This window comes from Bos indicus, chromosome 1, assembly GCF_029378745.1.
Source record: "Bos indicus isolate NIAB-ARS_2022 breed Sahiwal x Tharparkar chromosome 1, NIAB-ARS_B.indTharparkar_mat_pri_1.0, whole genome shotgun sequence".
NCBI classification, from domain to species: Eukaryota; Metazoa; Chordata; class Mammalia; order Artiodactyla; family Bovidae; genus Bos; species Bos indicus.
The window spans coordinates 83,919,636-83,932,207 of record NC_091760.1 but is presented as its reverse complement, the minus strand read 5'-3'; the positions used below and the strand labels follow the sequence as shown (position 1 = coordinate 83,932,207).

Below are 12,572 nucleotides of genomic sequence, written 5' to 3'. Positions count from 1 at the left end.
AGTTCTTTTATAAACATTAGGTAAATGTTCTTAGACTTTTTTTTTTTTTTAACTGAGGAGAAACACCATCAGATTTTTTTCCTCAGAAAAAAATTATTCTAACAGGTTAGCATGGTCATTTGCAATTGGGTGATTATTTGAACACACTCCTAAGTTGAAGGATTTCATTATGCCCCCCTACCCCTAATTTTTTTAAGTGGCAAAGAGCGATGACAATGCGAAAAGTCTTACAAGAAATACTGGAGAAGAATCCAAGATTTCACCATCTGACTCCACTTAAAACCAAGCACATTGCTCACTGGTGTCGCTGCCATGGCTACACCCCACCTGACCCCGAAAGCCTGAGGAGCGATGGGGATTCGATCGAGGATGTGCTGACCCAGATTGACAGTGAGCCAGGTAAGCAAGGCGGTGGGTGGGGGGTGTACTCAGCACCATTCGCAGCTGAGAGGTGTCTCCTTGGAGCACATGCTCATCTCTCAGCCTCCAGGGCTTTCAGGCCACATTAGCCCCAGCAGGTCTCAGAGCTCTTTCTCTTTCCTTCACCTGAAGTAAAGAGATCCGAGGACTCCAGGGGTTGCCATGGAAAACAAAAGTCTCGACTCACCTCTCACCAGGTGTCTTATCCACACCGCCCCCACCCCCCGACAGTCCCTACCAAACTATTTGTGCCCAAGTGTCCCAAGTTGTGTCCCAGCCAGGAATGTTCCAGCCCACGGCATGCAACAGACACACACCATTCATTCAGGTGCCCCTTCCTCTGCATTAGTTCTCCTTTGGGAACTTTCTTAAGCCACCTCCTTTCCTCTCAGAAGAAGTACTTCTTCCTTTGTGACCTATGAGTTGTCTTCCCTGAAGATGGGGACAATGTCTTATCTGTTATTTTATCTCCAAAAACCTAGTCTGGAGGTATATTGCCTGGTGTTGGAGGCACAGGTGTAAACAGCCAATAATGCTGCAGATAAAATGAATAGTTTTTTAATAAGGATACAAATAACTGTATGTGGGTGGGGGTGCAGGGGCGCTGAGCATAAAGATATATGGGGAGAATGTTTTGAGTTTCACCTTAAAGAATAAGTATTGTTTTCTCCTTTTAACCCCATCTTTATAGAAAAACAGACCCTTCACCTTCCAGTCTGAGGAAGGCTGGAGCACAGGCACAGTTTGGAGGGTCCTTTAAGACTTAACACAAGTCTCATTTTCTTCATGAAGCTTTCCTGAGAGCCCTAATGCAGGGTGGCCTCCCCTTTCTCCAATCTCCAGTGGTATTTAATATCAGAACCTTGAGGGTTTCTCAGATTTTTATTGCTAAGCACTTTGGAGAGCAGAGGCCTTGTTGATTATTTCTGTGCTTCTCTGGCAGGGTATGTAAAACACAGTATTTTTCCTGTACTGGGCTTTCTTATTAATATGACTGATTAAATCTGTGAGCGTCCTGCCAGTAGAGAGTTGGATGCTTTGCCTCCATCCTGCTGGGTGTCTTTAACCCCATGTCGACCTCACTCACTCACCATAAAGTGAAAGGGATGCATAGAACATCCCTAGAGCCCCTGCTGGCTTTTAAAGCTCTATATATACTCTGTTGGGCTCTGTATAAATCAGCTAAAGATGGGATGCATGGTATACACTAAAATGGTAGTAGTACTCAGTTCTAAGCAGATTTTTAATTTCTTCACTGTTCATTTCTAAATTCTCCAGATGTAAAAAAAATTTTTTTAATCAGTGAGGTGGGAGGATGGCCTCATTTTTAGTAGCAAGAGTCAGAATTATGTGTTGTTTGACTCAGATTGCCCTTAATAGCACATATGTCTTAACACAAGATGCCTGTCTTGGTGCTTGTCTCACTTATGAGTTACTAGTTCTTATAATTATAGGTCTGTAGAACTTTAGGACTGGACAGGAAATCAGCTCCCTGATACTCAACGCTTCTTCTCTGGGTCTCAGGCTGTTGATCCCTTGGAGATGCAAAGTCCCTTTTCTTTGGTCACCATAGTCATAAGACTCATCACCTCTCATTTAGAGTGTCCATCATCTTTCTCGTCCGCTGACAACCTCTGCCGGAAACTGGAGGACCTGCAGCAGTTTCAGAAGAGAGAGCCGGAGAACGAGGAGGAGGTGGACATCCTCAACGTCTCAGAGCCGTTAAAGATAAACATCAAGAAAGAACAGGAAGAGAAACAGGAAGAGATGAAACTCTACCTGCCACCAACACCGGGCTCTGAATTTATTGGCGACATCACACAGAAGGTAGGCGGCTAAGGCCTGTGCTGTGAGACCCCTAACCTGGGGCTCGGTGCCTTAGAGACTGACACCAGACTTTCTGGGGAGATAGGTGGTAAAGCTGGGCGAACTGTCTGGCACTTGCTTTCCCATGTCAGGGCCTTTGGGCAAGAAAGTGAATCACACGTGTAGAGCTTGCTCATTGAACATGACATTGCAGCAAAGGCAGCTAGATGTAGGCAGTTTCGTATTTTTCATCTCCTTTTTTCTCATTTGCCTCAGTAGAAGCACCTTCTACAGATGTACTCAGTAGAAGCATCTCAGAGGCATGTCAGAACGTGCTTTCCCTGACACTGTAAATAGCTCCCAAGTGCCCTGCCAGGGAGTGGATGTGGCATTGACTCCCTTGGGCTGCAGGAGAGAACTGTCCACCTGCGTCCGGTAGAATGCAGCTTCACTGCATCTGCACGGCTGCCTGGGACCCAAGTGAGAGACTGTTCTTTTTTTCCCCTACTGAGGAAATAAAAAATGGGGCAGTTTCCAAGTATATCTTCTTTCTTTTGCAAATAGGGCCTCAGAGTCTGATGCAGGCTTTCCAGCGTGTTGCTCCCACTGTCAGAATTCATGGTAGATTCTGTGTTCTCTCATGAAGGAGATTTGGGCAGGAGAGAAGGATTCTAATAGCATTTTCAACAATCCTTCAGAAACAGGGCACAGTAGGGTACCAGTCTTCTGGTTGTTAACATTCTGTGTTGCTTCTTCGTGAGTTTTGTCCAGGACATTTATAGAGTGTCCCTTCCACCCGGACATCTCCTTAGGTATCAGAAATGTGCTTGTTTTTAATGTACAAATAGAAACAAGAGGCCTTCTTTTGCTCTTCCAGATTGGGATCACCCTGCAGCCTGTGGCGCTGCATAAGAACGTGTATGCGTCGGTGGTGGAGGACATGCTTTTGAAGGTGGGTGCCTGTGGGCAACAGAGGGGCTATCGGGGGCTGAAGCACCATGGGGCCAGCCAGGCAGGACACACTGGATCCCAGGCTGCTTTGAAAAAGACAAGGACAGAAATGGATTTCTTTCTTATTTTTAAATCAATTCAGTTGTAGTTCCTCTGCGTGTCAAAGCAGCTGCTGCAAGAGTTCCTGTGCCAGTGTCACTAACAATATTTTTAAATGCCATTTCAAGTGCTTTCTAAGTAGCCTGAAGTGCAAGTCAAAGCTCTCAGTGCTTTCGGAGGTGATTTGCATGTCACAGTAGAAACAGCCACAGCTGTCCCAGCCCTCAGCAACAGAATGACAGAACCAGGTTCCTTACCCAGCCAGAGCCTGGCTCCAGTATTCTTTCCTGGTGGATCCCCTCCAGGGGCAGGGATACCTCACAAATAGCCCTCATCTGTTTCTTTTATTAAAGCAGTGTCTGATTAATGAAAACCACCCCCTTCACAATTCAGAATCATGGCCTCTATAGTTGTGGCCTATTATTCAAACCTTTAGTTTTTCCTTAAGGACTTTGGGTCTTTAGATACAGTGGTTTCCCAAATTTAGGGCCTGGGATGGGGTCAGCTGCATCCCTCTGGCCAGCATGCAGGTGGCATTTTTAGAGTAACAGCATCTTCTGTTACAGGCTACAGAGCAGCTGGTCAGTGACATCCTGAGACAGGCTTTGGCAGTTGGATACCAGGCAGCATCGCACAACAGGTACAGTTCTCACTTCCTGACAGTTAGTTCCCATCAAGATGTTTTATACTTTAAATCAGTTCGATAGGAGATGGAGGTGTCCATGCTTGGGACATTCTCAGAGCCGGACTGTCTCAAAACGACCAAGCAGGCCCGAGTCTACCTCTTGGTTGTGAGAGGTCTGTATTGTCTCTGTCTCTGCTGCAGAGACACTGTTTGGTAGGATTCCAATGTTACAGGGTTGAATATATACCAGTTCTTTGCCATTGAAGATAATAGCAGTGTTTCAGACTTGGGCCCAGGCACTGCACGTTACCTAATTTGTTTTTTGTTGCAGAACTCATACTCCCTCTTTAGAAATCAGCAAAGTGGGCTCTGAAATGTAATCTTGCCTGGCTTTCCTAGCAAATATATCATAGAACTTAGATTTAAACTTCAGTCTCACTGGCTCTATACCCACAGGCTGACCACGCCTCTTTGTGGCCTGTCACTGATTGAGATGCTGAATTTTCCTTTTGTCCCACATCCCGGCATTCCTTTCAAAGGAAACAAATGTATTCTATTGTTTAAAGGCTGTTGTAAATTTATTAAAACTTTAACAGAGTACCTGAGGTCATGAAGAGACCTAAATAAGAGGATTATTAGGTCAGACTTGACAGGGATATAACACAGTGGATACTATAGAGAGCTCTTTACAAAAAGTGGGGAACAAAGGAGTTCCAATAATGTTGCTGCTGCTTGTCCTGCTAGAGATCCAGGAGTGGGCCGAGTGCCTCTGCAGCCCCTGCTCACCACCATGGTCCTGACTGTGAAGACACAAAGCAACTTCAGTGCTTTTGATAACATTTAACATCACACTTGCTCTGGCATAATTTCCAAGAGATGGGAAACATGGTCCCCAAGTTCTGTGGTGCTTTGATTCAGCTTTCATTTAGCCAAGACTGAACTACAGCAATATTCTGTTCTCTACTTTACTTCATTCCTTTTTTTTTTTCAATCTTCAAAATCTTTGTTTTCCTTTAATCATTCAGCCAACTGCTTGAAATTCATCTCATGCCTGTGAGTAGGAAGTTAGATTTGAGCCCTAAATAGGGCTGGCCGGGAAGAGGGTAGGCCACATCTCCCGAGTCAAAGGAATTAATGGAACAGAAGAGAGGTGGTAGGGGAGAGGGTACAGAGCTGCTTCCCACCCCCAAGGGTGGCCCAAAACCATGCCTGTCACTCATTATTATCTCTATATAATTAATTTAGATATTTAAGAGAATTAACATTTTTTTTTTTTGGACCAGGATTCCCAAAGAAATTACAGTGAGTAATATTCACCAGGCCATTTGCAACATTCCTTTTCTGGACTTCCTCACAAACAAACACATGGGGATACTGAATGAAGATCAGTGAATGGAATGAATATGCTCCCAGGAAAGCAGGATTCAAAGCCTTGAACTGTGGTGACTCTTCTTTTCTGGAGAAGACTAGTTCGCTGTGTGCCTCAGAGTATCAGGGCCACCAAACCATTGCCTCCACCTGATACCACCGGAGTGTTCAGTCCCAGGTCAATCCCTTTAGGACAGAAGTTTGTTTCCTGATTCTAGAGTTACACCGTTGAGTGGGTGCATGCTCTGTCAACACGCATCTATTCACTCTCTGTGCAGGCTCCATGAGGGTCCGGCGTCGAGCCACTTTATATTGGGCCCTTTTGTCCTCTGGGTATTTTCCAGGGGACACCGTGGGCCTGAGTCTCCCTCCAGGAGGTGGGAAATGAGTCTGGCAAGCTAGAGTTTTACCCATTCTGTGGGTTGGGGTTCCAGGTACCCCAACAGTTACCCTGATAACATCTGGAGGAGGGTTGGGCTTCGGCACAGAGCAGTGGCCATGGTGGGAAGGATCCGAACTCAGCCCCGAGTCGACTCAGGAAGCAGTGATCCTGTGCGGAAACCACACAAGCTTGGGAGACTGCAGACTGAGAATTCCTGTTTCATGGAACACAGGATATTACTGCAGCCAGTCTCAGCATTGTCAGGGGGTGAACAGAGTCCAGCACAGGTCAGGAAAAGGTTTGACTACAGCTGAGAAGCCCTTACTGTGTTAGTCACAGACCCTCGCAGCTTGGAGGATGTGCCAGCAGAGCGCTGGTTCATACTTTTGGTGCGGTCTGCAGGAGCTTCTGCTGCTGAGTCCATGTCGAGTGGCCAGTGGTTCCCACAGTCCCTCAGAAAGTTTGTCTTATCCAGTTCTTCTCTGTCAGTGAATTGTTCCCAAGAAGAAAAGTACTTCAAACAACACTTGTGAGTGCCTTAAAGGTAGAGAAACGACTGTCAAAGCCAGGTGACAGGGAGGTCAGTGCCCGGAAGCCATGAGAACAGGCTGTTCGTGAGCAGAGCCCGGTCCATGGGAGACGGAGTGGATAAAAGGCAGGTTAGCAGCACCCTGCATGATGTCCAGTTTCAGTATAGACACAGTACCCCAACCTTCCTAACAAAGTCTGTGTGTAAGGAAAGAATCTGTTCTCAGTTAGGAATCTGCTCCAAGGAGATCTGAAACCTACCCAAGTCAAAGAAACTTACCAAGCAACGTAATTCGTGTTTTCCTGAGTCCTCTAGACGTTCAATTCAGGAAAAGACAGGGAGGCAACTATGAGAAGTCTGCCCTTTTTAATTCAGCCATCTGAGGACTGCAAGTGCAGAAGGAAATCTAGTCAGTAAGGCATAGGGCATGCCCTGGTTAAGAATAAAATAGTTTAGTGGTGAAGACTCAGACATTCTGTACATAAAATAGTCCAGGCAAGGTCAATGGGCAGGTATAGACTCATTTACCAGTGGACGATGACTCAGATCTACAGGATCGAAGATTTGATCCAAATGAGAACAGATTCAGTTCTTACAAGTAAGAAAGCCTCAAGAAGTTATCTTTTTGCAAAAGAAACAGTAAATGATTTAACAGTCCTCATATATGTTAATGTTTCAGATGTATTTGTATCATAATATGTAACATAATGTGTAACAATATCTGCAGTAAATCTTTTGGTATTTGTGATGGGATTTTCTGAGTTTGGGGGCTTCCCTGATAGCTCAGTTGGTAAAGAATCCGCCTGCAATGCAGGAGACCTGGGTTTGATCCCTGGGTTGGGAAGAGCCCCTGGAGCAGGGAAAGGCTACCCACTCCAGGATTCTGGCCTGGAGAATTCCATTGACTGTATAGTCCATGGGGTCGCAAAGAGTCAGACACGACTGAGGGACTTGCACTTGCACTTTCTGAGTCTGGAGCACTGCGCTTGGGTAGGGTTTTTCTTAGGTTAGGTCCCAAAGAGCTGGGGCGAGGCAAAGGTGTAGGGGTTTGTGTATTTAATTCTTCCACTTGTTTCCAAAAAGAATTTGCAGCTAGTAAAAGAAGGATTACGGTTATATAAAAATCTGAAAAAGTTTTGGAAGGATGCATGTTGGCCCTGGACATATGATTTCTGACAGCCTAGAGTGAAGGAAAACAACCTGGGGTCAGACCCCCCTTAAAGCCAAGGCAATGAGGGAAACAGCTTCTGATGTCCAACCAGGAAGCACACTGGTCCGTTTGGCAAGAATGGGTCTCTGCTGAGGCCTGGAAAAAGTTACTCCTGTGACCCGGTCCTGCTGGGACCATCTGCTACCACAGAAAAAACTACAGGAACTGCAGAAATATTTCAGAAATGACTATTTATATCCACCCTTAATAAGAACTAAAGGCTTTGTTTTGGAAGCTTTGGTTCTTCAAAGATAAGAAGTTCTTTGGGGAGGAGGCCCTGGGAGACAATCCAAGTATGAGACTTCACTTGGTGTCAGCCTTCAGGGAGTCTGATGGTCTGGAGAAGAATAGGGGCATTGCTCAGGCCCCTTTCCTGAATGTTCTGTGTGTCAGCCACAGTTCCGACAGCAGCCACAGGACAGTGTCACAGTACCTTATCGGGGACTCTCTTCCTCACCGGAGGAGCCTGTGTGTGGCCGGCAGAGCTCAAAGGATCCCCCGTCGGCCTGGGGCGGGCTGCACAGCCAAAGTTCTCTCAAGTGCTGCTTTTTGGAGTTTGACCTAAAATCCTGGAGTTATTACAAGGATGAAAATATTAGCATTTGTAATGGGTTTTTCTCAGTTGGAGCCGCCAGTCTTGCTGTCAGTGACTGGGGTCCTTCCCTCTGGTTGGGCCTCCTCACAGCTGATCAAGCCTGCTACTGCAGTGCTAACTTGGTTATGGAATAATTAATTTGAACTCTTTCTGTTGGCTAAAATTACCTAACATATTAAACTTTTAATTTAATACAAAAATGCTTATTGTATAGAAACTAGCAAATATTGTAAGATGTAAAAAATTTTAAATTACCCATAGTTCCCCTTCTCAAAGATAGCTACTATTAATATTTCAGTACGTTTCTGTCTTTATGTGTTATTTATATGACCTGCATGAGTTTGGACCACATGGTTGAGGCTATTATTATCTCAGTGGCTTCTTAAGGCCTTAACATAATGTTACTGGAGTGGCCTTATTAAGACCTAGAGTGAGTGGGAGCAAATTTCTTCAAAATTCAGATCTAATAATGAAGTCTAGTAAGGAAAGCTGTTACATTGGGATGTTTGTGAAAAGCTATCTGTTCTTGAGCATGCAGGATGCCTTCCTAAGGTCAGGCCTCTCCTGGGCAGTGATGGGGCTCCTAGGACAAGCTCAGGGGGGAGGCATAGCTGGCTGTGCTGTGTGACTGACAGGGGCTATTGCTGGACCAAAGCAGCAGATGCCAGTAAAGCCGGCTCCCAGGAAGGAGTGCCTGCTCAGGAGAGAACACGTACAGCAGCTGTGCTTTGCACGGAAACCCAAGTTCTCTTAGGGGGAGGTGGGGTTTGCAGATTAGGAAACAGAAGTCTAAACTGCTGTCAGTTAATGAGTGGAGAACCAAGGTTTGTTCCCAAGACTGGCTTCAAGGATAGTCTTGCTTTACCCTAGGCTCCTGGTGGGGCTGGGGAGATGTGGGTTTTTGTTAAACACTACATATGACACCAGTGCGACCACAGCCCTGGGTGAGCATTCCCAGACTCTACGCGCTCAAGGGAGAGCAGCGGTAGCCAAGGCACGTTAAAGTCCTGTTACCAAGAGGAGGATAAAGGAAGACATGAGAAGGCGTTCGTGTTTATAATTAAATAAATAAATTAACAAGAAATTGAAATAGTACATTTGCATTTTAGTAAAATCTGAGATTGTACAGTTAAATCTGTTTGCTTCTCACAGAAGGCCCAGCAGGCAGTCTCTTTTCCCTTAGGAACATCTAACATGCAAACCAATGAAGTCTGAAATAATAGAACCCTTTGTGTAAGCATATGGTTTTGCTTTTCTGTTTTAAATGATTCTCTCAGATCATTTCCTTTGCTGGAACAAGGGGAAAGGCTGTGCCTGCCAGAGCTGGGAGCTAGCACCTCTGAGGGGACGGCCCCCTCGCAGCCTGAGCTGGAAACACTGCCCCACCTCCACTCTGAGCTGCTTCTGAAACCTGAATGCCACCTCCTGTGGCGAAAGTAAAGGCTCACCAGGCTAAGTCACTTGGGAGCTGGAGAGGGATAAAAATCCAAAGGGAAATCCTTGAGTTTTCTTACCAAAACTGTCCTTAGCTTGTGCCTATAATCTCTAAAAGGACACAAACGTTTCAAGGGCTGCTTGCAAAGAGAACCAGGCTGGTTCCAGGTGGCTGCACTGGCTGGACTTGGTCGATAAAGTCAGCAGAGGGACTTCCAAAACCAAAATGAGCTGGTTCCTCAGCAGCTAGTGAGCTCCCTGTAATGAGATGACATTTTAAGGCCTTTTGGGCCACCCTTGCCCCAAAGACACTCCCAGAAACCAACAAGATAAATGTCCTTCATTCAGCACTTCACTCATCCCAAGAAATGTTTTGTTAAAACCAGGGTCATCTTGGCCATAAAGAAATTATGTTTTTAAAAAAGATACCCTATGATTGATATTCTTCTGTTCCTTTGGGAAACTTGTTTCTGGTTACTTAGCATTATGAATCACATGCAGGTGATAACCTAAGATTTCTTCTACAACCTGTGGGGGGCCGCTGGTGGGACTATCCAAGGACATTACCTTGAGTTACCAAAATAGGTTATAAAATTATCATACAGCCTGGACATTACTGGATCTTTCAAGGATCTGTTATGTCCATATTCCTCAATCCCCAGAGACCAACTCAGTTCACAGTAGAAATGATCGAGGTCTTCAGATTTAAAAACTGAAGGGCGCCCTAAAGAGGCAATTAAAAAAAGATCTGAAGCTTTCCGCACACTTCCCAAGGAAGGAGAGGGTAGCGGGGGCCCAGCGCTGAGCTGGGTGGTGCATCTGTTCTGCTCACAGCACCCGTGTGGCTTGCAGAGGAGTGGTGCCCCCTGGCAAGAACGGAGGACCCTCCCCTGACAGGGCCATCCAGTCCTGAGACCTCACCGCAGTCCCCAGTGGTGAGTTCTGATCCCCTGTGGCTTGCTCTTTGGTGGGCAGTCACACGTTGAGGATCCGGGGAGCCGAGGCCTGAAAGATGGCTGAGGGGTTAGGGGCAAACTTTTTCCTCACCTCAGGGGCCTGAAAAATGAAATTTGGCCACAGATCAGTGGAGCTCTTCTTCAACTTTCCCCCTCCCAGCAGCTGCAGACTGCTAACCTGAAGGGTCGGGGTGGGGGGTGTCCACATGGACCTTACCTTCTGCTTCCCGAAGCCTTTGGGTTGAGTTAGAAACTGAACAGCCCTACACCTCCCTTCCAGCCCCTCCTCTTTCTTACACAGACTCAGGCACTTGGAAGGCTTGTCACTAAGCAAGTGGTCAAGGGTAAGGCTGGGATTTAGGAGGGAGGCAACACCCTGCTCCCAGAGAAGCCAGTGCTAGAGGAACACACGTGTCTAACGACAAAGCAGCACCTTGGCTTTCAGTTCGTGAGCGATGGTTACGGGGGTTCAGAAACCACTGCCTCTGCCATAGTGCCATCCTACACCATCCACATCTGACACCTAGTCCCTAACCTGGAGAGAAAAGCCACTGTTCTCACAGCCCCCTGCAGCCAGGCACCAGCTTCCCACTGACCTGGAAACCGGCCCTGGGGCTGCCATCCCATCCAGAGCTGTGGGTTGTGATGACTTTGGCGGGCTTCACTTTTGTGGATCTTGATGGCTTCACTCCAGTCCAAGCCTGGAATTCCTGTCTGGAACAGAACACATCACAACCTTACACAGGGCCGACTGTCCCTCAGGGGCCTTGCCTCTTGCCCTGTGCTTCTGGAACGTTCCTGGCCAGTGTCCACTGCTGAGCTGCTGCTCTGGCTGCAGATGTTACTTTCTCACAGAGGAAGTAGACCCCAAATAGCTCGACCAGAAACTTTCTCCCACACTGCCAGGGAGCAACAGCACACACTGCACTGGGAGTGAGCAGAGAAGTCGGGCAACAACAGTATCCTCCTTGTCCTAAACCGTGAGCTCCTGGTGTGTGCTGGGCCTCAGAGGCCACACGTTCCAGCCCTGCTCTCCAGGGCTCCCTGTACCGTCTCTGGGTCACGTCAAGGGGCCCTAGAAGCCCAGAACCAGTGAAGGTCACTCACCTCCAGCCTGTGTCACTGGTGGCCCTTATGTCCAGGGAGGGGCCGGCCTGGACAGCGCACAGCAAGGCATGGTCATACCTGGTCACAACTGAGGAGGAAAGTGAGGCCCAGTGTTCTGTTTAGTTCTCTATAACCTGTCTTATTAAACAGTAAGTCATAGTGACCATCTCAAGAAACTAAAGACCGCCTGGCTTTTGCATGGTGCTGTGCACATGGGCACTCATGCACAGGAGCAGGGAAGGATGGTGGTCTGCATGTGGGTAGGGACTGCTGGCTGCTTGGAGGGAAGTGACAAGGCTGGCACAGCCTAGCTCCATGTGCTCAGAGTTACAGTTTTTTTGACAAAAACTAATCCCTCTTAAAAAAAGACCTGTTTCAATTCTGTCAACTCCTCTACTAAATTAGCAGAGACCTCCTGGGCCCAAGCCCCTGGCCAAGGGGAAAAGTGTCCAGCTGACCAGGGCCAGCACCCACATGTGGGCTGGGTCCTTGCCTATCCCATCCACAGCCCTGGCCAGGTTTCAGGCCCCGAGGTCAACAAAGCAGCCTTTTCTCCTTAGCTGCAGCACAGCTGGGCACCACTGGGCAGGCCACGTGTACATGGTACAGCTGTGTCTGTCCATGGTCAGCACTTGGGTACCAGGAAGTGGATCGGACCAAGGCTCTATCGGATAATTTTTGCTTCCAAAGCTGCAAGGTTTCAAAGACCAGCTGGCTGCACCATCTGCTGCTCTGCGTCTCCTGGGGAAGCAGGTCCCCCCCTGGGCGTGCCCTTCTGTCCCCACGCTGAGCTGAGCCTTGGGTCAGGCAGCCCAAGCCAGCTGTCCCAGGGTGGCTGCAGGGGTCCCAGAGCAGGAAGTGACCTGGCCCAGGAGCTAGAGCAGTCCCCATGACTGTGGGGCAGGAGATAATAAAAATACAGGACTAAGTTGAGTCCACTGTGTCTCCCTCACCAAGCTATTTCCACCATCATCCACCTCATGTGAGCCTCAGTTGGACTCGATGCCCACAGTCCCTCCTGCTGAGAGGCAGGGAGCTACCAGGGCATTGCAGAGAGCCCAGTCTGAGGATACTGAGGCCTGGTTCTCAG

At 47.5% G+C, this 12,572-nt stretch overlaps 2 protein-coding genes across 15 annotated transcripts in view; one reads left to right on the top strand and one right to left on the bottom strand.

Moving 5' to 3' along the window:
• Positions 1-6,933, top strand: part of YEATS2 (YEATS domain containing 2) — a 102,601-nt gene extending 95,668 nt beyond the window's left edge. For 10 of the 11 annotated variants that reach the window (XM_019958882.2, XM_070791044.1, XM_070791063.1 and 7 more), the window contains 5 exons: positions 198-399; positions 2,021-2,247; positions 3,104-3,178; positions 3,843-3,916; positions 5,185-6,933. In XM_019958882.2, coding sequence (XP_019814441.1) covers positions 198-399; positions 2,021-2,247; positions 3,104-3,178; positions 3,843-3,916; positions 5,185-5,293 — 687 coding nt within the window. In that variant the 3' untranslated portion in view covers positions 5,294-6,933. Of the gene's footprint in view, positions 1-197; positions 400-2,020; positions 2,248-3,103; positions 3,179-3,842; positions 3,917-5,184 lie in introns of those variants that run through there. The other variant, XR_011567081.1, reaches the window with a different exon arrangement.
• Positions 6,934-9,069: 2,136 nt separating this feature from the next.
• Positions 9,070-12,572, bottom strand: part of MAP6D1 (MAP6 domain containing 1) — a 10,298-nt gene continuing 6,795 nt past the window's right edge. For 2 of the 4 annotated variants that reach the window (XM_070791110.1, XM_019958956.2), the window contains exons 4-6: positions 11,483-11,570; positions 10,972-11,089; positions 9,070-10,475 (exon numbers count right to left, since the gene is read on the bottom strand). In XM_070791110.1, the coding sequence (XP_070647211.1) occupies positions 10,395-10,475; positions 10,972-11,089; positions 11,483-11,570 (287 nt within the window). In that variant the 3' untranslated portion in view covers positions 9,070-10,394. The remainder of the gene's footprint in view (positions 10,476-10,971; positions 11,090-11,482; positions 11,571-12,572) is intronic. The other 2 variants (XM_070791119.1, XM_019958947.2) reach the window with 2 other exon arrangements.